We start from the raw sequence: 25,068 nt of genomic DNA, 5'->3' as shown, positions 1-25,068 counted from the left end.
TTGCATTGTTGCAAAAACAATGGAACAGTTTTGTATCACAAAGTTTGTCATTCTTTGCTTGCTTCAGGAATGTTAAGAAACTCTGCATTTATTTATAATATCCTATTGTGGGAATGGGGAACCTATGGTCCTCTAGTTGTTGTTGGATTCCAGCTCCCATCATCTCTGGTCATCAGCTTGGGCTGATGCGGGTTTGAAGTCCCAACAACACACAGACAACCACAGGTTCAGCACCCCTGGTTTATAATTTTCTCCTAGCAGTTAAGAGGGAAGAGAGAGAGTCAGAAATCAAATGTATCAGGGAGCTTAGGTATATTAGTGCTGCCTATGACCTTTTGTGCCAGATTTGTTCCATCACAAGGGACCCCCCCCCCCTTGCAAGCCTTTTCATTAAAAGCCTGCTTCTACTAACTGAAGCTTAAAGCCATTCCTCTAGTCTCCTGGTATCCCCCATTTTTCTACTTGTAAAGAGCAATGCCATGATAGATGGGGAACCACTTAAGGCAAACGCCTTATGACCTCCTTAGAAATATTAGAGTAAGACGATGACCTGTGTCTGCTTCATGAACATTGCAAGGTCTCTTTTTAGGTCCATCACAGCCAGTGAGTGTCCTTAGATCCTTCAAAAATAGCCAGCGGAGACAAAGATCACAGCGCTTAGCGACTGGTTCGTTGCCTTATGGTTCACTAGAAAAAGTTCCTTCTCCCTCTCCAGTCACTGATAGAAAAGTGTTCTCCATCAATGCCCCAAATCAGCCGCCAGCATTACTGGAGGGTAATGTATTTCAGTCTAAAGTAACCAGAGAGAATCCAAGTGTTAAACGTAAGACCTTCGCGAGACATGTCCTGCCTGACAAGAGCTTCTGGCTAATAGACGAGAACTGTGCCACGTTAGGTGTGTAACTCAGCGACCTCAAGGAACGCGGTGCTTGTCTGTCGTTTAATATTCCGTTCTTTCTTTTATGTAGTTCCCAATGTTGCTCATGTCTCCCTTGAGAAGCGCGGACTCTGCCTCCCTCTTGACTTAAGCCGCAACTTGGATGTGTCAGCGCTGTTAACTGCGGAGGCTGCTTTCCGCAGTGACTACCCCGTTAAAGAGAAGGAAGATAATCAGATGGTGTTGTGCCATTCTTCTAAAGCGGCGGCTGATGGCAGAGTAGCCCCAGTGGCATCAGGTAAAAAGTTTGTCAGCGTATTAGGTCATGCAGAATGCTGTAGGCCACTGCGTTTAGAACATTTCTGGATGTATATTGTTGTTGTTGTTTAGTCGTGTCCGACTCTTAGTGACCCCATGGACCAGAGCACGCCAGGCACTCCTGTCTTCCACTGCCTCCCGCAGTTTGGTCAAACTCATGTTAGTAGCTTCAAGAACACTGTCCAACCATCTCGTCCTCTGTCGTCCCCTTCTTCTTGTGCCCTCCATCTTTCCCAACATCAGGGTCTTTTCCAGGGAGTCTTCTCTTCTCATGAGTCTCAGCTTCAAGATCTGTCCTTCCAGTGAGCACTCAGGGCTGATTTCCTTCAGAATGGAGAGGTTTGATCTTCTTGCAGTCCATGGGACTCTCAAGAGTCTCCTCCAGCACCATAATTCAAAAGCATCAATTCTTCGGCGATCAGCCTTCTTTATGGTCCAGCTCTCACTTCCATACATCACTACTGGGAAAACCGTAGCTTTAACTATACGGACCTTTGTTGGCAAGGTGATGTTTCTGCTTTTTAAGATGCTGTCTAGTATAGTAGAGTATGTTTTTTTAAAAAAAATAATTTTTATTTGATTTTTCAAGTATAAGAATATGACAATGCCATCATACGCATCCATATTTAAAGATTACTCTGAATCTCTAGACTTCCCACCCTCTCCCTTCCATGGGTCCCATTGTCAACTCTTTCAACTGCATATTATTCGGTAGTCCATATTTTATATTACAGTGGTGCCTCGCAAGACGAAAAGAATCCGTTCTGTGATTCTCTTCGTCTAGCGGTTTTTTCGTCTTGCGAAGAAAGCCCATTGCCGGATTAGCGGCTTTTATCGGCTTATCTGCTGATCGGATCAGCTGATAAGCAGCTTAGCAGCTTAGAAAAAGGGGGGGGGAGGAAAAAAAACCAGCAGGAACTCGCAAGACATTGTCGTCTTGCGAAGCAAGCCCATAGGAAATTCGTTTTGTGAAGCACCTCCAAAACGGAAAACTCTTTCGTCTAGCGAGTTTTCCGTCTTGCGAGGCATTCGTCTTGCGGGGCACCACTGTACTCCATTGTCTCCACTGTATTTGCTACACAACAAGTGTTATTGCAGTCCTGCTAACGTTTTCATCTGGTTACAGTGGTCTCCAAGATAAATTATAAATCTTTCCCATTCCTTATTAAAGTTTTGGTCTTCTTGGTTTCTGAGCTTCCCGGTCAGTTTTGCCATTTTAGCATTGTCCAACAGTTTAATTTGCCATTCTTCTCTGGTAGGGACTTTGTCTTCTTTCCATCTCTGGGCTAGCAACATCCATGCAGCTGTTGTTGCGAATGTTTAGAGTATGTTAACTCGTATAGGAAATGCATTGTGTGAATGCGATGAGCGTGTGTTTGTGTATCATTCAGGTACACTTATCTGTAAGGAGAGGTTGGTTGAATTCTCTTGTTTCAGTGCGTGGGTACACTTTTCATGCTACATTGTGTATGAAAAGGGCCCTACTATTTGCTGTTTTAGTTATGGCCGTGTTTGGGCCACTCCTTATCACTAAGAGTTGTATCCAACTAAGTCATTGTGTGCACCGAACCTCTCCTCCTTCTTCTTCACACCCCCTGCCCCAAATCTGTTCTGGCGGGTAGAGAGGGAGGGGAAGTTCAGTTGTGCTTGCAGAAGTCATTCCACTTGGGTAGTGATTTAGATGGATTCCACCCACTGTAGTTAGCCATGGTTCTGCTTACACCTTCATTCAGCTATCTTCGGAAGCAACCATTTTGGAAACAGCTTAAATCTCTGATACTGCTCTGCTTGGTTGGAGGCAACCCAGCCACACCCAGTTTTCTGAAATGGAAGCATGATGATTTGCCAACGTAGACAACATAAGGAGCCTGCAAATAAATTGTGCCGGTCTTTTCCAGAAGCAAAGCAATACATGAAAGCTGAAGTTTACTTCAGGAAACAAATAATTCTGGAGGAGGGGGGAGAAAAGTGGAAGGGGAGATGTTCATGGCCACTTTCTCAAAAAATCTGGCTTAAAATGAATGCTGACCCTTTATCTAAAATCACATCTGTCTTCTCAGTGCTATTCAGGCCTCACAGAATTCTTGGGATGCAAAGAATTAGGAAAAGGTGCAAGAGGATAAGTTGGTTACTCCGCTGGCTTGCAGAATTCATCTCTTCTTTAATGTCAGGACCTCTCATCCTGTTCTTGACACCTTCTTTACTCTGCCTTCTGTGCAAAATGTATCCAGATAATAATCTTTAGCAGCTTCTTTAGCCCAGACGATCACATACGAAATGGATCATAGTCATACACAGAGGCTGCAGCTGATTTAGAAATGGAAATTTCAGAGTAGCATAATTCAGTGCCCCTTTTCGTTAGCATGGCAAATGCTCGTTTGTTTGTTTTTTACAACAGATATAAATATCTCCCGCTTACATCTCTTATTCGGAGAACAGTGAATTGATTCGTTTCCTTGTTTCTCATCCTCCGTCGTTTAATCTTTTCAGATCTAGCAGTATAAATGAACTAAAGCATGGTCCCTAGTGCTTGCCACCAAGAGACTTAACACGCTGTTGCCAGCAGTGTTCTGCTAAGCTTCTGTTTCCTTTCTTTCATCCATAGGAATGCTGAAAACGGAGAGAAAAACGAAATTGGAAGATAGATGCTCGTCGCTGCTTGGTATGGACAAAAAAACAATTTTCAGCAAAAACAAAACAAAACTGTAGCTTGAGAGAGCAGGAATGTAGCCTGTCTGTTGTTGTTGTTGTTGTTGTTATTATTATTATTATTATTATTATTATTATTATTATTATTATTATTTTCACCTGTTAACGCTTTTTAAGGGGTCACAGGACAAAATAATGTACTTCTTCACACAGAACATTGTTAAACTATGGAATTTGCTCCCATAAGGCTGCCAGCTTAGATCGCTTTAAAAGGGGTTAAATAAATTTGTACAAGAGCTGTAGATATATGTAGCGTAGCTCCATTGTTGGAGACAGCATGCCTCTCAATACCAGCTGTTAGGAATTGCAGGCGAGGAGAGTGCTGTTGCAGTCAGCTCCTCCTTGCCTAGTTGCTCTCATTTAAACACAACTAACCTTGAACTAACACTGTAATTCTGAGTTACGACTTGTCATTAAATTTCATTGCCTCTGTAGATCTTTTTTTTTTTTTTTTGCAAGGCTCAGTTCTTGGTTCATCTCTAAAACTCCCTCTCCTTTGAAAATCGAAAACGTTTGGCCACTTCACCAGCAATCCTAAATACACTTACTAGTAAGCCCAGTATGTCTCCGTAGAGCTTGCCTCTGAGTAAATAGACATAAGTACTGTTGTAAGCGAACAGTTCCACTCTCAGGTGGCTGGAAGCACATGACCTAATCTTGGAACAGGCTGTGTTTGTTTTACACTGATGCCCTTTGTTTAATAAAGATCAATTTGCAATGTAGGTAAAAAGAAGGAGAAGGAGAAAGAAAGGAAGGAGAAGAAGGAGAAAGACCACAAGTCGAAACAGAAAAAGAAGAAAAAGAAAAAGAAGAAATCAAAGCAGCATGGTACAGTTTAGAATATAGTAAATCTAGCTAAAGACTTTGCCTGTTGCTTCAGACTTTGCTTGCTAGTTCGATCTCCATGCATTATGAGCTTTAAGCATAAATTGCTCCAGTGTTGCTTCAGGATGTGTTTATTAGATCTGTTGAGATACTGCCCATTGACCAAATTGCTCTTTGGCATCATTCCCCAGTGTCCTCATTCACCTACAACACTAAGCCAATCTATGGCCTAGCATGAAGGACAGGCCGGCTGGTGCCCATTTATATAATTGTAGCCATTTTGCTCCTCTGCCAGGTCCAGCTGCTTCTGTTTCTACCAGGACGTTAGCCATGGTTTGGCTTAGTATTGCATGCAAGCTTGGGCTCATGCTTTGTTATTCTAGAAACAAACCAGCAAATGGTAAGCCAATAACAAACCTTGGTTTTTGTTCATGGTTTGTTTGGCAAATTACAAAACCATTAATCACCAGAATGCCTATATTAAAGGTAAAGGGACCCCTGACCATTAGGTTCAGTCGTGGCCGACTCTGGGGTTGTGGCGCTCATCTCGCTTTATTGGCCAAGGGAGCCATCGTACAGCTTCCGGGTCCTGTGGCCAGCATGACTAAGCCGCTTCTGGCGAACCAGAGCACCGCACGGAAACGCCGTTTACCTTCCCGCCGGAGCGGTACCTATTTATCTACTTGCACTTTGACGTGCTTTCAAACTGCTAGATTGGCAGGAGCAGGGACCGAGCAACGGGAGCTCACCTCATCGTGGGGATTCGAACCGCCGACCTTCTGATCGGCAAGTCCTAGGCTCTGTGGTTTAACCCACAGTGCCACCCGCGTCCCTATGCCTATATTAAGCAAATCCAATTAAAAACACACTTAGAAAGTACATTCTTTTCTAATTTTTCATCTCTCTTGTATTTTCTATTTTTCTGGTATCTAATTTTTTAGAAGTAGTTCTAGTAAATAACTTTGTGATTGTTATTTACTAGAACTACTTCTCAAAAATTAGATACCAGAAAAATACAAAATACAAGAGAGATGAAGAACTTGGAAAAGAATGTACTACGGCACTGACTATATAGGACTTGTATTTTGTACATATTGGACTTATTGGTCAACTGAAAAGTTACATTTTTATTATATTATGTCACAATGTTGAATTTGACATTACGGGAAGTGGTATCATGGTTTGTTTGGAGCATGACAAACCAGGAGCCAAGGTTCTGATGTAACACTGAGCCAAACCGTGGCTCAGCTATGCACTCAGAGTTTTCTAAATGTGCACCAGCATGTTTGCTCGTTCAAGCTTGACTTAGCGTTACATGCAAGAGTAACGTGTTGCGTTCTCTGTATTTGACACATGAGATGTTGATCAAGTGTTTATTCTTGGGCATTTGCTCTTTGAATGTGCTGCTCATAAACATCTCTGTCAATCATCTTGACATCTTGAGATTTGGCGATAAGGGACTGGAGTGGGCACTTACTGAAAACCCTGCAACGGACCTGCGTTGCACATTCACAGGAGTGAGAAGTTATTGCAGGAATCACTTGTGCATCTGGGTAGCATGTGAAGGGAGCACTTCCACACCTGCCCTATGGCAAGATGTATGAAATCCATACAAGAATTCATACATCTTGTAATGGAGACATGCAAGTTTCATTTTTGCATGTTACAGTGCAGGAAAGGGAAGAGCAAGTGACTCATGCTGCTGTAATTCATCACTTCTTACCTGAATGTGCAAACATATCCAGAATTGCCTGTTGGAGGCTAGCAGTGTTCTAAAACCGTGTGAATCTGCTTAAGGTAGCTATTTCTTGTTTGTTAGTTTTAGAAGCTACGTGCTTCTTCTTCTTCTTCTTCTTTGGCAATCACTCATAGCCTAGTAATATTGTCTTCCATAAACACGGTTTTAATGAGTCTGTAAGTGACTGTGGAGGCCAGTTCTAGATCCACACGTCCTTCCACAGTGGGGACATTGGTTTCCGGGCGGGAGTTGATCACGGTGTGGATTTGCCAAGCGTGCCTTCCTCTTAGCACGTTTCTCCCTTGCGTCCTGAGTTCAAGTGTCTTCAAAGCCCATGATACCTTTGGTAAAGGCTGTTCTCCAGCGCTCGCAGGCCAGTGTTTCCCAGTTGTCAGTATTTATACTACATTTTTTTAGATTTGCCTTGACACAGTCTTTAAACCTCTTTTGTTGACTATGTGGACACAGTGCTAAAAGGAGTGACTTTTTAAGCAAGGGTGGTTTTTGTTTTTACCTTTTATATTTGGGGTGTGTGTGTTAGCAAAAACCATCTTGATGTAGGTAGACAGTGATAACGTGGTGTGTTTTGTGATTACTTTGCAGATTATTCGGATTTTGACGATAGTTCTCTTGAGTACTTGGACAGGTGCTCCTCTCCATTCACTAGGTCTTCTGGGAGCTCGCTGACACTACGGAGCACAACCGTGGAGAAGAACACATCCTATCAGTACCCAAGGGCTATTCTGTCTGTCGACCTTAGTGGTGAAAGTAGGTTTTCTGTCTTGTATGTTGATCTGCTTAAATCTTAATTTCATTTTTCATCTAGAGAAATTGAGGAATTAACCAAATATGTGCTGATTTGGCTATCAATTTTTTGTTTTTGCATTTCTGAAGAGTAATTTTTCTTTCTTTATAAAGGACATCTTTCCCCCTAAACCTAATAACAGCCCTCTAAAAGTAGCCTGTCCCCATTTGTTTCCCTAAGCCTCTGGAATCTTGCAAACAGGACATGTTGCAGATTGTCATCTCCTGTTTTTTCTGCTCCAGCATCTCATAATTTCAGAGATTCTGCCTCTGAACACAAATGCTCAGCATAGCTAGTGTGCCCTTACATATTCTATAAACCTAATTGTTTTGCTTTGCTTATGTAGGGGGGGTAGGAAAACCAACCCTTATCTAGATGTCTTCGCCACATCTTTTGGTAGTAGCTTGCCTGAGCTCATCCAGTGAACTCATCAGCAAAGTTTGCTCGTGCTTTTGGCTACTATTGTTAAAGAACTGCTTCCCAACAGCAATGCATACCCCTATTTTTCTTCTGTTGGGGGCAAATAGGGAGAAGGCTTTTTCAGTTTTGTTGCCTTCATATCTGGAATGCTCTCCGCAGGGAGGCTTACCTGGTGTTGAATATTACAACTTCTGGGCACTGGGTAAAGACTTCATTAAAAAAACCAACCCAGTCCTTTCCATTTTGATTGCACTACTGCTTGTGGGTTTTTTTATTGGTGTTTTACTGTGTAATGATGTTTTACATTTCAGTTCCTGCTTTATAGTAAACTGAGTTGGAAGATCTCTGAACGAAAGCATGGGGGGTATTAAATCTTTTTAACCTGTAAAATAATAAGATTGATATTCTGTTTTTGAAGTAGGCAGTTTTTGTGAGCACAGCATCATACCAATGTCCATCCAAAGAGGAAGTTTGAATGTCTGCTGTTCCAAATGCACACAGTCTAATCCAATGCTACCCACTTGCCAAATTGTATTGTTTTCAAATTTCAGACCTCTCTGATATGGAGTTTCTAGACGACTCTTCTACCGAGAGCTTGCTGCTGAGTGGCGATGAGTACAATCAGGACTTTGATTCAACCAATTTCGAAGAATCTCAGGATGAAGAGGATACTCTCAATGAAATTGTCAGGTGTATCTGTGAAATGGATGAGGAAAATGGGTTCATGATTCAGGTAAGGAGTCTGCTCGCAGTACAGTTTTCTATGGAATTTTTAATCCAGTAATTCAGAACTTTTTTTCCTTTGGGATATTATTATTATTTTTAAAAAACCTTATAGAATGGTATGATTCAGGCTGGTTTGAATTAGCACTGTGCCTCCATTCAGTCTCTGTGGATCTCTCCAGTGGAGGTGGGGGGGATAATACATATTTTTAATTCTTACAATGGCACAGTTAATACTTTTTCCTCCACCAGAGACCATTCTAAGAGTTCTGTCTCATGCAATTTATGGGGAATAGTTGGAGCTACCTTATACTGCAGTTGCCATTGGCCCTTCTAACTCCAGGCAGTTAAACATGAGCGAGAGACGGTCCTTGGTTCTCTTTATCACTAACCGTTATTTGTTTCAGTATTTATAAGCCGTCTTTCTAGACAAGGCATCCAGAGCCTGCTGCCTCCTTAGATACTTTGAACCAAAGCTTCCACCATCCATGACTGCATGTTGTTGTTGTTGCATTAACCAAGCAAGGGTTGGACCTGAATTTCCCTCTCACGTTATGATGCATTATTTCCTTTCTCTTTTAATCCCCGCCACAGTGTGAAGAGTGCCTGTGTTGGCAGCACAGCGTGTGCATGGGACTGTTGGAAGACAGCATTCCGGAGCAATACATCTGCTACGTTTGCAGGGACCCACCTGGTAGGATCAAATTTTCAAGCTAAGCCCCAGCGTTTCCAAGCCCCTGTAGTAGCTCACACGACCGCCACTGCTCCCATTTCCCACACATCTAAGGGTGTGTTTCTATAGCCAGCATTTGTGATGATATAGTCTAGGATCTGGCCTAGGCAGTCAGCAGAAATCCATGGTGCAGTTGTTGCTCAGACTTCAGGAGGCGCGCTTCATGCCCCCCAAAAAACTAACTGGGGAAAGGCAGCACCTCAGGATGAAATGTTCTAGCTCAGTTCTCCAACATGCTAGTTTTCCATTTATAGAGAGATGTTTCAGTTTGTTTTTTAAAGAGGAGATTTTTGTTGTCGGTAAATTCAAGGAAGTGTGAGACTTTCTGCAGTTGTTTTCCTGGGTTTGTCTGTAGAGTTCTGTGGCCACTAACATGTGGCCTTTCCTTGTCCTCCTGTCCCATCCTAGTGGAGGCCTAATGCTATATTCTACCCTTAAATGCATCTAAGGCTGGGGAGGGGTGGGGAGTTGGATCATATGGCTCCTGTCCAGGTTTGTTAATTGTCTTGCTTTAAAAGGCATGAGGATCCTATGCCCTTTTAAAATGTGGGTATTTGGAGGGGGGGTTATTTGGTTGTTGTTTTTAATTTGATTATGTATTTTGTGGTTTTATATTTTGATTTTATTCTGTGAACTGCCCTGAGACCTCCGGGTATAGGGCAGAATACTACTACTACTACTACTACTAATAATAATAATGGCATGATGTGGCAGGTGGGTGTGGCTTGGCCAAATGGCCTGGTGGGCCAAATGAACAGGTCTGACAGACCAAATTAGGCCTTTGGGTCGGAGGCTCTCTACCCTTCCTCCAGGGCAATGCTTCCTCTCTCTCGCTCTATTTATGATTTATAATCCACTGTATGCCCAAAGGCTGCAGGCAGATTAATTTTTTTTAAAGTACGTCCCAATGAAAGAGAATAAAACGGATACAATTAAATAAAAAAATTCAATCTGTCTGCCATTTTAATTCTTCCCCTGGTGTTCCAAATCTTGAAGATGCTCAGGATCCAAATTTAGCAAATCACCACACCACAAAACAACCACAAATGGGGCTTCGTGGTGCAGACTCAGAAACATCCCAAAGTTGCAAAACCAGGTGATTGGGCAGGCAGGCAAATCTCTTCTGTGATAGGAACCTACCTAAGTTATAGTAAGAGCCCATAAGCCTTCCCGGCACCAATGCTGACATCCATTTGAGGGCCCCTTCACACATTACTTCTCCCATTTATGAGTTATAAACCTATATAGGCTTATGAATGTGTTTAGTTCATCTGTTTATTAAACGGAGGGCATGGTTTCTCACTGCCTGTAACTGCAGCTGTGGTGGCGCTTGTGCAGATACACACCTGTGCACCCACCCTTTTGCATTATTCAGTCTCCGATAGAAGACAAAAAGTGATGGCGAGAGAATAAGATCTGAATCCCTCGTTGTTTCTAGGTCAGAGATGGAGTGCCAAATATCTCTACGATAAAGATTGGTTGAATAACGGCCACATGTGTGGTCTTTCGTTTTTAAAAGAGAACTACTCTCATTTGAATGCCAAAAAGATTGTGTCGACGCACCACCTCCTGGCTGACGTGTATGGTGTTACGGAAATACTGCGCGGGCTGCAGCTGAAGATTGGGATACTAAAGTAAGCATGCCTTCTGGTACTGCATATTGCTTTTTAGGGATATTCCCTCTTTACCTTGGTAGAACAATCAGACACTTAAAAATTGGGGTAGTTGCGTGGCAGGGATAGAATGGTTTCAGGGGAGCAGGGGCCAGTTTTTGTTTTTGTTTATAAATTTTATTTTCTGTGCAAAATTACAACAAAAATTACAAACATTGAATCCAAAATAAAACTATACAAACAAGAAAGAAAAACAGAACAGAAAAAACAAAAGGAAAAGCACACATCTACAAATAAAACCATATCTTTATTCTAATCTAGTCATTACATACATATACACATATTGACTTCCTTCCTTTGTTCTAAGACCTCAAAAATTTTACTCTTTCTAAATTGTTTTTTAAAAAAATGATTTTTATTGGTTTTTTAACACATATTTAACACAAACAATACACAATACGATAACAAACACATAAACATGTAAAATTTCAAAACCTTCTTTTCTTGAACCCTGTTTCTCCGACTTCCCCATACCTTCCCTTTCTGCATCCCTATTTTCAAATTTCTTCCAGCAAATCCTCACTTCAGGATTTAACTAATTGACCTTTTACTCCCCCTGTCTTTTATCAAATCAATACAGCTGTAACCTCTTAATTTCCCTAACCTTGGCATTTTAGCACTCATTTATTTTATAATAGTTCTTAAGATAGACTTTAAATTTCTTCCAATCTTCCTCCACCGTCTCTTTTCCTTGGTCTCGGATTCTGCCAGTCATATCAGCCAGTCCCATGTAGTCAATCACCTTCATCTGCCATTCTTCCAAAAATTGTTGTGTCTAATGTAGATTACTTCTATTGTTATACTTTTTACACAATTTTTCTTTTTCTTTAACCTTGTAAAGCATCATTCATTACATGCCGATATGCTTATTCCAGAACAATGTTTCTTCATATACTCTTTAGCACATCCCCATTCTTTTAATAATTTCTGGTCCGATTGTTCCCTTAAAAATGCTGTGAGTCTCTCCAGATTTATATATTCACAAAATTCAAGTTGCCATTCTTTTATTGATGGAATTTTTCTCCCTTTCCAATTTTTTGCTGTAAGCATCCTGGCAGCTGATGTTGAGTAAAGGAATACTTTCCTTTGATTGTCAGGAATATTGTTTGTGATTATACCTAAAAGGAATGCCTCCGGTTTTTTACTGGGGCCAGTTTTGATGTGGAGGAGCTTAGCTCTCCTACCATAGTTTCCCCTGATGGTTTCGACCAGCTGTTATCGCCGTTCGGTATTTGTTTAAGAAGAACAAAGTGCCGAGCTCCGTTCAATGCTCAGAGGTGACATGGTCCTGCCACGAGAAATTACAATGTGTTCCAATTTCAGTGTCACATTGTTCAGCTGTACCGTCTCTGGGTGCTCAGGTGAGCATGCCTGGTCATTGCAGGACTTCGGTAATTTGTTTTGACAAGCCCCTTTTCCACGTCAGATTGAGTTCCAGAAAGACAAAAGGCCCTGCTTTGCATTCAGGCGTCAAACCGGACATTTTCTGGTTCGCTGCCTCCATAAGTGGAGACAGAAGTGTTGACGTACAGAGATTTGAGCCAGTTCCCCTGCCGCCCCCGCCCCCACGTCAACCAACTTATGTGTATCATGAGACAAACTTGGTTCCACTTAATGGACTTGTGAACACTGCAGACTTCACATGTCGTGGAACTGCTCACCCGAATCTCTTTGGTAAAAAATGTCAACACAGATCCCCTCTTCAGGCTGCTTAAATCGACTTCGTTTCTCTACCACTTTGACCCCTTTTTCTTTTTTCTCTCCCCAGGAACAAGCATCATCCTGACCTTCATTTGTGGGCTTGCACAGGTGTGCGGAAGGATCCAGACCAAATAACTCTTGGAGTGGAAAGAAGGGTATTGGCTGTGCCAGATACCCTTAACCCCCCTGAAAGGACGTATCATGGTCAAAACCATAGAGAGCCCCCTAGTTTACCCCAGAAGATGGAGGAAACGTACATTACGAGCGAGCACAGTTACCAGAAACCCCAGAGTTACAGTCAGGACTGCAAAATGATGGCCGATCCTATAAGCTCAGACGACGACACCAGCAGTTTTGAAGACGATCAGGAGCTTCCCTTAGAGGATAAAAACTGTTTACAATATTCATCTAAAGAAGATGGTTTCAGCCATCAGGTAAAACTACCCATTTGTTTGTGCAACCTTCCAAGAATTACAGTGCAGTCTTAACCATGACTGTTCAGAAGTAACTCAATGGGAATGGGGGCTTACTCCCAGGTAAGTGGGGTTAGGCGTGAAGGCAGAAGCAACAAAGAATCCCATAGCACCTAAAGACTAAAAAAGTTATTGCTGCCTCTGATGGAAGTAGACCAGGCATAGGCAAACTCAGCCCTCCAGATGTTTTGGGACTACAACTCCCATCATCCCTAGCTAACAGGACCAGTGGTCAGGGATGATGGGAATTGTAGTCCCAAAACAACTGGAGGGCCGAGTTTGCCTATGCCTGAAGTAGACTCTGGTCCAGGTATCTTCAACCTTTTCAGATACAGGGCCCCCTTTTAACCCAAACATGCATTTGGGGACCTATATATTTGCATGGCGGTAGTCCTCTTGTTGCAACCTACCTTGAATCAGGCCATGCCCCTCTAGTGCAGGGTTTCTAGTGATGGTAGTTGGACTACAACTTCCATCATCCCTAGCTAGGAGGACCAGTGGTCAGGGATGATGGGAATTGTAGTCCTGCATTAGTGTATCCTGACCTACCAGTTTGAAGACAAGTGTCCTAGTCCACAAAAACTTGTGCTGTGTTTATTTTGGTTACTTCCTAAGCACTACATAACTCCTAACTTGTTTTTGCTGCGACAGGCTATCCTGGCTGCCCTTCTGGCAATTTTTATGAAGGCAAAATTAGCTTCAGATATCAAAGAAGAAAAGTCTAGTATCTTCAGCCTGGAGAAAAGAGAGTGTGGGCAAAGGAGCATGCTGACAGTTTTACAATATTTAAAAGTTTATTGGAAAGAGCAGCTGGAATGATGGGTCAATGCTGTCCATCATTCCAGCATTGGACAGAAGGACAGAATTTGAATTGGGAAGTTTTATGCTTGAGCATCACATACTGAAGACGCCTTTCTTTACCTACCTTGGCCTTTGACACCTGAAATGCATAGTTTTAGGACCCACCCTCTTATTTTGATTGCATTTGCTTTTAAACTGATTTTAATTTTGCTTTTTAAGATTGCTGTAGCCCATCCCTGGGACCTTTTGGTGAGGGGCGGGTCAGAAGTTGAATTAACGATCACTGTAACAATGATAACAATAGATAACGCTACAGAGATAAATTTTGGCTGGACACACCAGAAAGCATTTCCTTGACTATAGAAGCAGTTCAAGCAACGGAGTCACAGCCACATCTCCCTACCACTTGCTCCCTTTGTGTCCCTTCCCCACTGCAGGTTGCCTCCATGACTTAACACATAAAACTACATTATCCAGACTTGTTTCCTATTCACAGTACGCCTCCCCACCCCACCCCTCATCCACTCGAGTAAGAGGAGTGAAACTCATTTCAAAATTTCTCTTCTGTTACTCGACAATTACACTTCCATCTTGGCATTTTATGAACTCATGCTCAATGTTTTGTTGTTGTTTGTTTGTAGGTAGCAGTCATAATATCATGATTTTTTCTTTTCCTAAAAGATGTAGTTTCCACTTCCTTTCCTGCATTTTATTTCTCTTCCTGCTAAAACTTGCCTGGTTCACAGGCAGTTCCACAGTTGCTCGGTCTTCCATTTCAGCTTTTTTGCAAATCCATAGCTGTTTTTCAGCTGATGCTCTCCCCATAGTCCATGTGTGCAAGGACTGCCTCCCAGGCTCCAGTTTCCTGCCCGTCCGCCCAGTTGAAGGAGTACTAATGATGGTGTTGTTGGTTAGTCGTGTCCGACTCTTCGTGACCCCATGGACCAGAGCACGCCAGGCACTCCTGTCTTCCACTGCCTCCCGCAGTTTGGTCAGACTCATGTTCGTAGCTTCGAGAACACTGTCCAACCATCTCGTCCTCTGCCGTCCCCTTCTCCTTGTGCCCTCCATCTTTCCCAACATCAGGGTCTTTTCCAGGGGGTCTTCTCTTGTCATGAGGTGGCCAAAGTATTGGAGCCTCAGCTTCAGGATCGGTCCTTCCAGTGAGCACTCAGGGCTAATTTCCTTAAGAATGGATGCGTTTGATCTTCTTGCAGTCCATGGGACTCTCAAGAGTCTCCTCCAGCACCATAATTCAAAAGCATCAATTCTTCGGTGATCAGCCTTCTTTATGGTCCAGCTCTCACTTCCATACATCACTACTGGGAAAACCATGGCTTTCACTATATGGACCTTTGTTGGCAAGTTGATGTCTCTGCTTTTTAAGATGCTGTCTAGGTTTGCCATCGCCTTTCTCACAAGGAGCAGGCGTCTTTTAATTTTGTGACTACTGTCACCATCTGCAGTGATCATGGAGCCCAAGAAAGTAAAATCTCTCACTGCCTCCATTTCTTCCCCTTCTATTTGCCAGGAGGTGATGGGCCCAGTGGCCATGATCTTTGTTTTTTTGATGTTGAGCTTCAGACCATATTTTGCGCTCTCCTCTTTCATCCTCATTAAAAGGTTCTTTAATTCTCCTCACTTTCTGACATCAAGGTTGTGTCATCTGCATATCTGAGGCTGTTGATATTTCTTCCGGCGATCTTAATTCCGGCTTGGGATTCATCCAGCCCAGCCTTTCGCATGATGAATTCTGCATATAAGTTAAATAAGCAGGGAGACAATATACAGCCTTGCCGTACTCCTTTCCCAATTTTGAACCAATCAGTTGTTCCATATGATGGTGTAATGTGTACTTAATCTATAATGCACCGTTGGGGTTAAAAGTCGATGCCTTTACTAGCGACCTTTGCATTTGTGGTCATCTGCTATAGAGCCCTGTTCTGTGTGTTCTTGGTAGGTTGAGAGCGAACAACAGCTGAACCTTGACGTTCTACCTAGCACTTTTAATTTTCATTGTACTTCACCTGGTGCCTTAAATCAACAAAGCCTGGAACTTGTTTATCTTTTTCTGTAACTGATCAACAGTGCATGGAGAGCTGTGTTGGGTGCAATGATTTTTCTACACATATTACATGGCACAGATCATACTCTAGAATAAAATAGCTTACTAGGGAAATGCTGAAGTCGTCCTTTGGGGTGCCTCAGGGTCAATTTTTATGGTAGCCCAAATCTCAGTTGTACAGGTGTATGTATATATCTCTTTTTTTTTTTTTTTCTTTTAAAAAATATATTTTTATTATTATCCTAGAGCTGTGTGTTAGCTGGCCAAAAGCAACCCCGATGGGGCATCATTTTTTTTTTTTTTTTTTTTTAAGATTTAAAAAGTTTTTATTGTAGTCCAACATCTAAAATACATATACATTATTAGTAATAAAACAAAACATTCACAAAAAAGAAAAAAAAAACCAAGATAGCAAAATAATTCAAGAGTCAATATACAATGTTTCCGTTCTTTGACTTCCCACCACCACGACGAGACCCCTATCTCAACAGTATTTACAGCAGTATCCTTTACTAACTATCATGTTTTACCTCGCAATTTTTAAATTATACCTACTGTGACTTTGGTGCTTCCTAATATCGTCTCCATGTATGAAAAAAATTTATTCCAATCCTTAATAAATTTAGTATTTCCCTGTTGCCTAATTTTCTGTGTCATTATTGCTAAGTCAATGTATTCGATTAACTTGGTTCGCCAATCCGTGATTGTTGGAATGCTGGGATTTTTCCAATTCTGTGCTAACAGTACCCTAGCGGCTACTGTCGCATACTGGAATAGGGTTTGGTCGTCTTTGCTGATCTCACTGCCCGCCATTCCTAGAAGGAATGCTTCGGGCTTTTTTGGAAAGGTATACTTTAGCATCTTTTTTAGTTCATCATAGACAAAGCCCCAGAACTTCTTTACTACCTCACAGGACCACCACATATGGAAGAAGTCTCCCTCTTTCTTTTTACACCTCCAACAGGTCTTATCTCCGGTTTTATACATTTTAGCTAATTTTGTTGGGGTGATGTGCCAGCGGTACATCATCTTCTCCATATTCTCTCGAAGGCTGACGCATGCTGAAAACTTCATGTCTTTGGTCCATAGTTTTTTCCATTTTTCATATTCTAAAGGGTGTCCTATATCTATGGCCCACTTAATCATAACTTCTTTGACTTCCTCATCCATAGTGTCCCAGTCTAACAATTGGTTATACATTTTAGTTAGGAGCTTAGACTTCCCTTCTATTATTTCTAACTGGAATTGGGATTTGTTTTTACTCATACCAGCTTTTTTGTGTTCATTCCATAAAGAATGAATTTGGTGGTATTGTATCCACCCCATTAGTTTGTCTTTTAATTCTTCGTAAGGTCTCATTTCCCATCCTTTCTCAGATCTTTTCAAGAGTTCCGCATAAGTCCATCTTCTACCTTCCATATTCACTTTTTTAGTTACTAGAATATCTATGGGTGACAACCATAAAGGGGTGTTTTTTTCTACCAGGTTCTTACACCTGTTCCACACTTCCAATAACGCTCCTCTTATGATGTGATTGGAGAAACTTTTATGCACACCTCCCTTGCCTTGCCATAGGTAGGCATGCCATCCAAACCTAGCATTAAAACCTTCCAGATCTAGTAAATCGGTGTTGTCTAGTAGTATCCATTCCTTCACCCAACATAAGCATGAGGCCTCATAGTAAAGTTGTAAGTTCGGGAGCGCAAATCCACCTCTATCTCTTTTGTCAGTAAGTAACTTGTACTTGATTCTGGCCCTTTTACCCTGCCAAATAAATCTGGAAAGGGTCCTTTGCCAGTTCTTAAACATAGTTGTACCCCTGATTACCGGAATATTTTGGAACAGGAATATCATTTTGGGGAGGATATTCATCTTGATGGCAGCCATTCTCCCCTCCCATGAGAGGTGTAGTCTGCTCCAACAGTCTAAATTTCTTTTGCATTCACTCCACATTCTATTGTAGTTGTCCTCCACCAGGTTTATATTTTTCGTTGAGAGCCAAATACCCAAATACTTAACCTTTTTTGATGTCTTTATCCCAGAATCTAATTCAATTTTATTTTTTGTTTGTTCATCTAAATTCTTTACCAACATTTTTGTTTTTATTTTATTCAGTTTAAACCCCGATAATCTCCCAAATTCCTCCATTACGTCAATGGCTACGTTTATCCTCTCTAGAGGTTCCTCTATTGATATTACAAGATCATCGGCGTAAGCCTTGACTTTGTATTCGTTTTTACCTATCTTGATCCCTCTTATTTCCGAAGTGCCTCTAATCTTGTTCAGCAGTACCTCGAGGACCATGATGAATAACAGGGGTGACAAGGGACACCCCTGCCTTGTGCCTTTTGTAATCTTAAATGAATTTGTTAAATTACCGTTAATAATAAGTTTGGCTCTTTGGTTTGAATAGATTGCTCTAATGCCTTCTAAGAACGGCCCTCTTATTCCTGCCCTCTCCATACATTTAATAAGGAATTCCCAGGACACATTGTCGAAGGCCTTTTCAGCGTCTACAAAGATTAGGGCGGCAGGGATGTCGATCCTGAGATCCAGATATTCGATTATGTTGACTACATGTCTCACATTCTCCTTTAATTGCCTGCCCGGCAGAAATCCGGCTTGGTCTTTATGGATTACTCTGTTCAGATATTTCTTAAGTCTATTAGCCATTATTCCTGCAAAAATCTTGTAGTCATTATTGAGCAATGATATTGGTCTGTAATTTGATATGTTAAGTGTATCGGAGTCTGCTTTGGGTATTAGTGTTATATGTGCCTCTCTCCACGAATCAGGCATTTCCCCTCCTTGGAGGATATTATTAATTACATTACAGAGTACTGGGGCCAGATGTTCTTCTAGAGATTTATAGTATTTTTGAGAAAGGCCATCTGGGCCAGGGGCTTTTCCAGGTTTCATTTTCTTAATTGCGTCTCTAACCTCCTCCATAGTTACTGGTTCGTTTAACATTACCTTTTCCTCCTCTGTTAAATCTTCTTTCCCATGCCTTTCCAAATACGTTCCTATCTCATTTGTATCTTCTGCCTCTATCTTTTTATACAGATTTTCGTAATATTGAAGGAACTTTCCCCTAATCTCACTGGGGTCTTCTATTGTTTGGTCTTCAAATTTAATTTTGTTGATCACCTTTTGTTTTTGTTTTTTCCTCAACTGCCACGCTAGCAACTTACCGGTTTTATTTGCTGATTCAAAGTATCTTTGTTTCATCGTCCTTATTCCCCATTCTATTTCTTGATTCAGCCGTGTTGAGTATTGGGTTTGTAGTAGTTTATAATTTTGAATATATCTCTCATCCCCAGGGTTTGTTATTAGTTTGCGCTCTACTTCTTTTAGTTGTTTAATTACTTCTTCCTTCTTTGCTTCTCTCAAGTTCTTCCTATATTTGTTCTGTTGAATCAGAAAACCTCTTAGGACTGCCTTACTGGCGTCCCATACCACATTAATTTTAGTTTCTTTATGTAAGTTATGATCCAAATAATCTTTCAAGACATCCTTTGCCTTATCAATAATCTCATCCTGATCCAGTAAATAATCATTCATTCTCCATCTATACGGGCCTGATGGAGTACCCTTTATTTCCAAAAAGATAGAGTTGTGATCCGATAGCGTTCTGGGTTCTATTGTACATCTCCCCGCTCTCAGCGAGAGTTCCCTGGAGACCCAGATCTGGTCTATTCTACCCCAGCTCTGGTGTACTCCAGAGAAGTGGGTGAATTGTTTCTCTGTAGGGTTTTTGTATCTCCAGATATCTATTAGATCTAAATTTTCTTGGAGATCATCGAAAGTTTTTGGGAGTTTCCCCTGCTTCCCTTTCCTGTTTTTTTCACTTCTGTCAATATTGGGTTCCGGGACTCCGTTCAAATCCCCTAATAAAATTAGTTTATAATTTTCTAAGTCCAGTAATACTTGTTCTAGTTTACTAAAGAACTCGGTTTTGTTGGTGTTAGGGGCATATATCGATACTACATTAAATCTTTCCCCTTGGTGGGTAATTTGTATCCCTAGAATCCTCCCCTCCTCATCTTTGCAAATTACTTTGGGTTCCAGTTTTTCTTTAGCGTAGATGACCACCCCTCTCTTTTTATTCACCTCTGAGTTAATAAACTCCTTTCCCAGCTTTTTATTGGTCAGTATATGTTTATGTTTTTTGGCCACATGTGTCTCTTGGCAGCATACCACATCACATTTTTTATTTTTCAAGACTTTCACTATTTTATTTCTTTTAGATTTCTCATTTAGACCGTTAACATTCCATGTTAAAAAAGTTAGGGACATTGTTTAGCTAAAACGTAGCGTTTGTGTCCGGTTATTAATTCTTTGCTTCTTCCTCTTCCTCTGATTCTTCCCCTGTTTCTTCCTCTTCCGCTACGTTTCCCCCCTCGTCCTCCTCTCCTTCTCCTTCCTCCTCCCCTCTCTGTGGCTTCACCCTCCCCTCCTCCCCCCCCCTTCCCTCCCTCACATCCTTTCTTCCTAAAATTCCAATCTCATTTTTAGTGAGCTCCTTCTCGTATCTTCTCAGGAACTTCTCTACCTCTGGTAAGCTGGTCAGTTTAAATCTCTTGTCCTTAAAGAAGAAGGCGATTCCCTCTGGAAATTCCCATCTATATTGAATGTTGTTCCTTCTCAGAACACCTATTATGTGTCTGTACCCTTCTCTCTTACGCAATAACCTGACCGGGATCTCTTTCAGGACAATTATCGGTCTACCGCCTATTATAAGTTTTTTATGGTAACTTGTTTTAAGTATCAGGTTTCTCATTCCTACTGAGTTAAACATTACTAGGCAATCCCCTATGGGTTTTCTAGTTCTGTTCTGGTAAGTTCTCATTTTAATCCTAAAGGCGTTTTCTATTGTGTACGCGACCTCTTCTTCTTTAACCTCTAACCAATTTGCTAGTTCAGTAGTTATTTTTTCTTTAATGTTCTCTTTCGTTTCTTCCTCTATACCTCTGAATTTTAGGTGCATTTGTCTTTGTCGCATTTCGGCCATCGCTATGTTGTCCCAAATCTGCTCCTGTGATTTATTCAGCTCTCGCAGCTCCTCCTTCATTTTCTCCGTCTCCCTTTTCTGCTCTCATGTCTTTTTGTATTTTTTTATTAGATTCCTCAAATGTCTTTGCTTTAACTGATAACTCTTGGACTTTCTTTCCAAGCTCTCCTATGGCTCCCTCTATTCTTTTGTCTATTCTATCTTGCATTTCCTCTAATTTATTTTCTATGTTATTTTCATTCTGCTTAAGTTCCTCCTTTATTTTTAGCCACAAAAAATCCAAGTCTTTGATTTCTTCCTGTCTAGAGGTTTTCCTTTCCCCTGGTGTTCCCCCTCCCCTTTTCCCATTCCTCCCCTGCATCTTTGCACCTTATTATTTGTTGACCTTTTCAGTGCTAATTCTCGCCCTTTTAGGGCTCACAATCTCCTTGTTCCCCTCTATACTACTATCCCAAATGGTCTGTTAATTACACAAAATATCAAAAAATCGGGGGAATTATCCAAACATAGGGGAGCAAAGTGGTAGGGGATGGGGGGGAGCAAATGGGTATTTATATAGCCTTTACAAGATACATGAGAGAGAGGTCAGTCAGGGGGGTTAGTAAAAAGATGTAACAATAGCGGTGCAGAGAGCCGAACAGCCACTGAGTTAACTAAGTAGGGGGGGGAATAGGGGGGAGGGGCAGGGACTAACCAAGAGCGGGGGTATACGCAAATGTACAAAAAACCATGAGTAACAATTAAACTAAGTCACTAGAGGGTGGGGGGGGGGTTGTTACGTCTATTGCAAGTAATTGTCCATCTTTAACTTCCTTTGCGTCATTAACACCGCGCTCTTGTATCGGTCCTAGAGAAGCCCATATATCTTAAATAAATAAAAAGAAAAAGCATAGACAGTCCTTAGTCGACAGTCAATTCCAACTTTCAATAGTAAGTCTCTTCAGAGGGTGACCATGTTAGGTTTGTCTCCTCCCTCTTTATGCTTCTCCTATTCTCTTAGGTTTGTCCCCTTGACGCTTGCTGCTTACTGCTGTGTGAACCCACTAATTCGTCAGCAGAAAGAAAAACCATAAAAAAATCACAGGAAGAGTCCAAACTTAGGCAATAATCCAAACTAGGCGTCTGAATAAGCGTCCAAATATAAGTCCATTCATTAGTCCACGCCAAACTCCTAACGGAGATATACGTTGCTTAGGCAAACAGTCTTTGAGCCTCCCGTAGGTGGGGGCCCGGTCCGTTCATTTAGTTTAGCCAATAAAGAAAAAGTAACCCTCCTCCTTCTGAGCATACACAGTTCGGTCGTTGTGCAATATTCTGCTCTCTTACTAACTGCGGTTCTCTGAGTCTGCGCCCTTCTCGCTCTCCGACGGGTGGTGACCGTATATAAACATAATTACTGCCCGGACTCACCCATCTTGCTCCTTCTTTTCAGTGTTATTATAAATCCAATAACGATGGGGAGTCCGTTTTTAGATCTCTTGAGGCTCGTCGCCTTTTTCGGTGGAAGCTTGAGGCATCGTAGCTCGGAGACGGTACTTCCCTATTGTGCGCCTGCGGCACCGCCCCTGTCTCTCCCTCTGCCGAAGAAGGGAGGACTCACGGATGTAAACGCCGCTCCGCGCCGCTGGGAAACCTTCCCCCAGGGGTTCCCCCCCCTGGGCTTTCGCTTTTTGAGGGGCGCAGTGCCCTTGCGACACCCCCTTATCTCCGAGATATTCGAAAAGCCGCTAGCGTGGCTTTCCGCGCTTCCTCACCGTCCGCGGCCGGAACCGGAAGTCAGGTGTATGTATATATCTCAATTTTAATTCATGAGCTATGCTGCAATCTGCTCTGATTGTATATTTTATCCTTATGAACGCTGTTTTTATTGTGTTATGCAAGCTGGTCTTTGACCATAATAAATTATCTACACATATTACAGTTATGTACCAGATGCACATAGGAGCACATGAACTGTACAGGAAATAATAATAATTATTATTTTTGTACCCTACCCATCTGAATGGGTTGTCCTAGCCCTTCTGGGCAGCTTCCAAGAGATACAAGAACACAATAAAACATCAAGTATTGAAAACTTCCCTAAACAGAGCTGCCTTCAGATGTCTTCTAAAAGTTGTATAGCTGTTCAACTCCTTGACATCTGACTAGAGGGCATTCCACAGGGAGGGCGCCACTGCCGAGAAGGCCCTCTGCCTGGTTCCCTGTAACCTCACTTCTCACAGTGAGGGAACTGCCAGAAGGCCCTTGGCGCTGGACCTCAGTGTCTGGGCTGAACGATAGGGGTGGAGACGATCTTTCAGGTATACTGGGCTGAGGCCGTTTAGGGCTTTAAAGGTCAGCACCAGCATTTTGAATTTATGTTGTTGTTTAGTCGTGTCCGACTCTTCATGACCCCCTGGACCAGAGCACACCAGGCACTCCTGTCTTCCTCTGCCTCCTTGCAGTTTGGTCAAACTCATGTTCGTAGCTTCGAGAACACTGTCCAACCATCTCGTCCTCTGTTGCCCCCTTCTCTTATAGTACCACACAAACTCCCTTTGAAATGTGCAAAACTTAAATGTTATTTGCTAGCCTCCTTCCCTTTCTTTCTTTCTTTCTTTCTTTCTTTCTTCTCTCACCAAAATATCAAACTCTGACAAACAAACACTGGAAGTCTGTGCAGACTCCCCATTGCCTTGGGAAATTTTTATCATAGAAAGTCGGGCCATTCCTTACAAATATGAGGTCTAGAAGTTATGATATGATAGCCATGTTCAAATATATAAAAGGATGTCACATAGAGGAGGGAGAAAGGTTGTTTTCTGCTGCTCCAGAGAAGCGGACACGGAGCAATGGATCCAAACTACAAGAAAGAAGATTCCACCTAAACATTAGGAAGAACTTCCTGACAGTAAGAGCTGTTCGACAGTGGAATTTGCTGCCAAGGAGTGTGGTGGAGTCTCCTTCTTTGGAGGTCTTTAAGCAGAGGCTTGACAACCATATGTCAGGAGTGCTCTGATGGTGTTTCCTGCTTGGCAGGGGGTTGGACTCGATGGCCCTTGTGGTCTCTTCCAACTCTATGATTCTATGATTCTAAGTATGCCATAATAATAATAATAATAATAATAGTAGTAGTAGTAGTAGTAGTAGTAGTAGTAGTAGTAGTAAGCTAGCCAGAGCTAACTCTTTAAGGTCCTGGTGATTTCACTGGGAAAATTCAAGCATGTGCTTAACTCTCACCAAAATTTTGAAATCAGAGGTGCCCATAATCCATTTGCTGGATTGTGTCTTACATTTTTACTGCCTGCATATTTTGCTGGAGAACTTCAAGTGCATATTAACGAGGATATGATTTACAATGTGCAGTGCTGCTTTACAGGCATTATTATAAGTTGTATTAACCTATACGGTAGTTGTATAGTCCTCAACAAATCACCTCCAATGCTCTCTTGTTATGCTGTGTCATTTAGGAGCAGCGGTTTTGTTTAATCTCACTCTTCAGCTACAGGGAAGCATCTTCAATCAGGCTGTATCTGTGGGCAGGTGTGGTGTAGAGACAGCCTTAAATTGTGACTACGCATTTTGTTAATTCCTCTGTCTCTCTCCCTTTCTCTCCCCACCACCCAATCTTTGTTTTGTGGATATCAAACAGAGGCATTTGGCTGAAGGGAACACTGTGTTTGTATTTAATGAAAAAAGAGGAGCTGAAGAACATGTGGACTCCCATCTTCAGTGGCAGCTAAACCTCCTCACCCACATAGAGAACGTACAGAACGAAGTTGCTAGCAGAATGGACCTGATCGAAAAGGAAGTGGATGGTAAATATCTTAAAGCAATAAGCGCATATATTGAAATTTGGAACCTGCCCCATCCCAAAGTTTCTGGAATGGTAACATGTTTAGAAACTGGTGCGTAATGTGCAATGCAAGGTGCACAATCATCACTTTTTGAGCAAGTCTCATAATATTAATAATAATAATAATAATAATAATAATAATACAGTGGTACCTCGGGTTAAGTACTTAATTAGTTTCGGAGGTCTGTTCTTAACCTGAAACTGTTCTTAATCTGAAGCACCACTTTAGCTAATGGGGCGTCCCACTCCTGCCGTGCCGCCGGAGCACGATTTCTGTTCTCATCCTGAAGCAAAGTTCTTAACCCAGGGTACTATTTTTGGGTTAGCGGAGTCTGTATGTAACCCAAGGTATTATAATAAC

At 41.9% G+C, this 25,068-nt stretch overlaps 1 protein-coding gene across 3 annotated transcripts in view; it reads left to right on the top strand.

Annotated features, from left to right (window-relative positions):
- PHF20L1 (PHD finger protein 20 like 1) overlaps positions 1 to 25,068 on the top strand; it is a 69,119-nt gene that overhangs the window by 40,662 nt on the left and 3,389 nt on the right. For 2 of the 3 annotated variants that reach the window (XM_083516617.1, XM_083516616.1), the window contains 9 exons: positions 969 to 1,175; positions 3,801 to 3,857; positions 4,628 to 4,732; positions 7,071 to 7,235; positions 8,244 to 8,425; positions 9,010 to 9,109; positions 10,587 to 10,782; positions 12,590 to 12,956; positions 24,504 to 24,669. In XM_083516617.1, coding sequence (XP_083372743.1) covers positions 969 to 1,175; positions 3,801 to 3,857; positions 4,628 to 4,732; positions 7,071 to 7,235; positions 8,244 to 8,425; positions 9,010 to 9,109; positions 10,587 to 10,782; positions 12,590 to 12,956; positions 24,504 to 24,669 — 1,545 coding nt within the window. Of the gene's footprint in view, positions 1 to 589; positions 776 to 968; positions 1,176 to 3,800; positions 3,858 to 4,627; positions 4,733 to 7,070; positions 7,236 to 8,243; positions 8,426 to 9,009; positions 9,110 to 10,586; positions 10,783 to 12,589; positions 12,957 to 24,503; positions 24,670 to 25,068 lie in introns of all 3 variants that reach the window. The other variant, XM_083516619.1, reaches the window with a different exon arrangement.

The sequence above is a fragment of the Podarcis liolepis genome, assembly GCF_965112155.1.
Source record: "Podarcis liolepis genome assembly, chromosome: 8".
Classification (NCBI taxonomy): Eukaryota; Metazoa; Chordata; class Lepidosauria; order Squamata; family Lacertidae; genus Podarcis; species Podarcis liolepis.
Note: the sequence above shows the minus strand (reverse complement) of the source record. Positions and strands in the feature narration are given on the sequence as shown.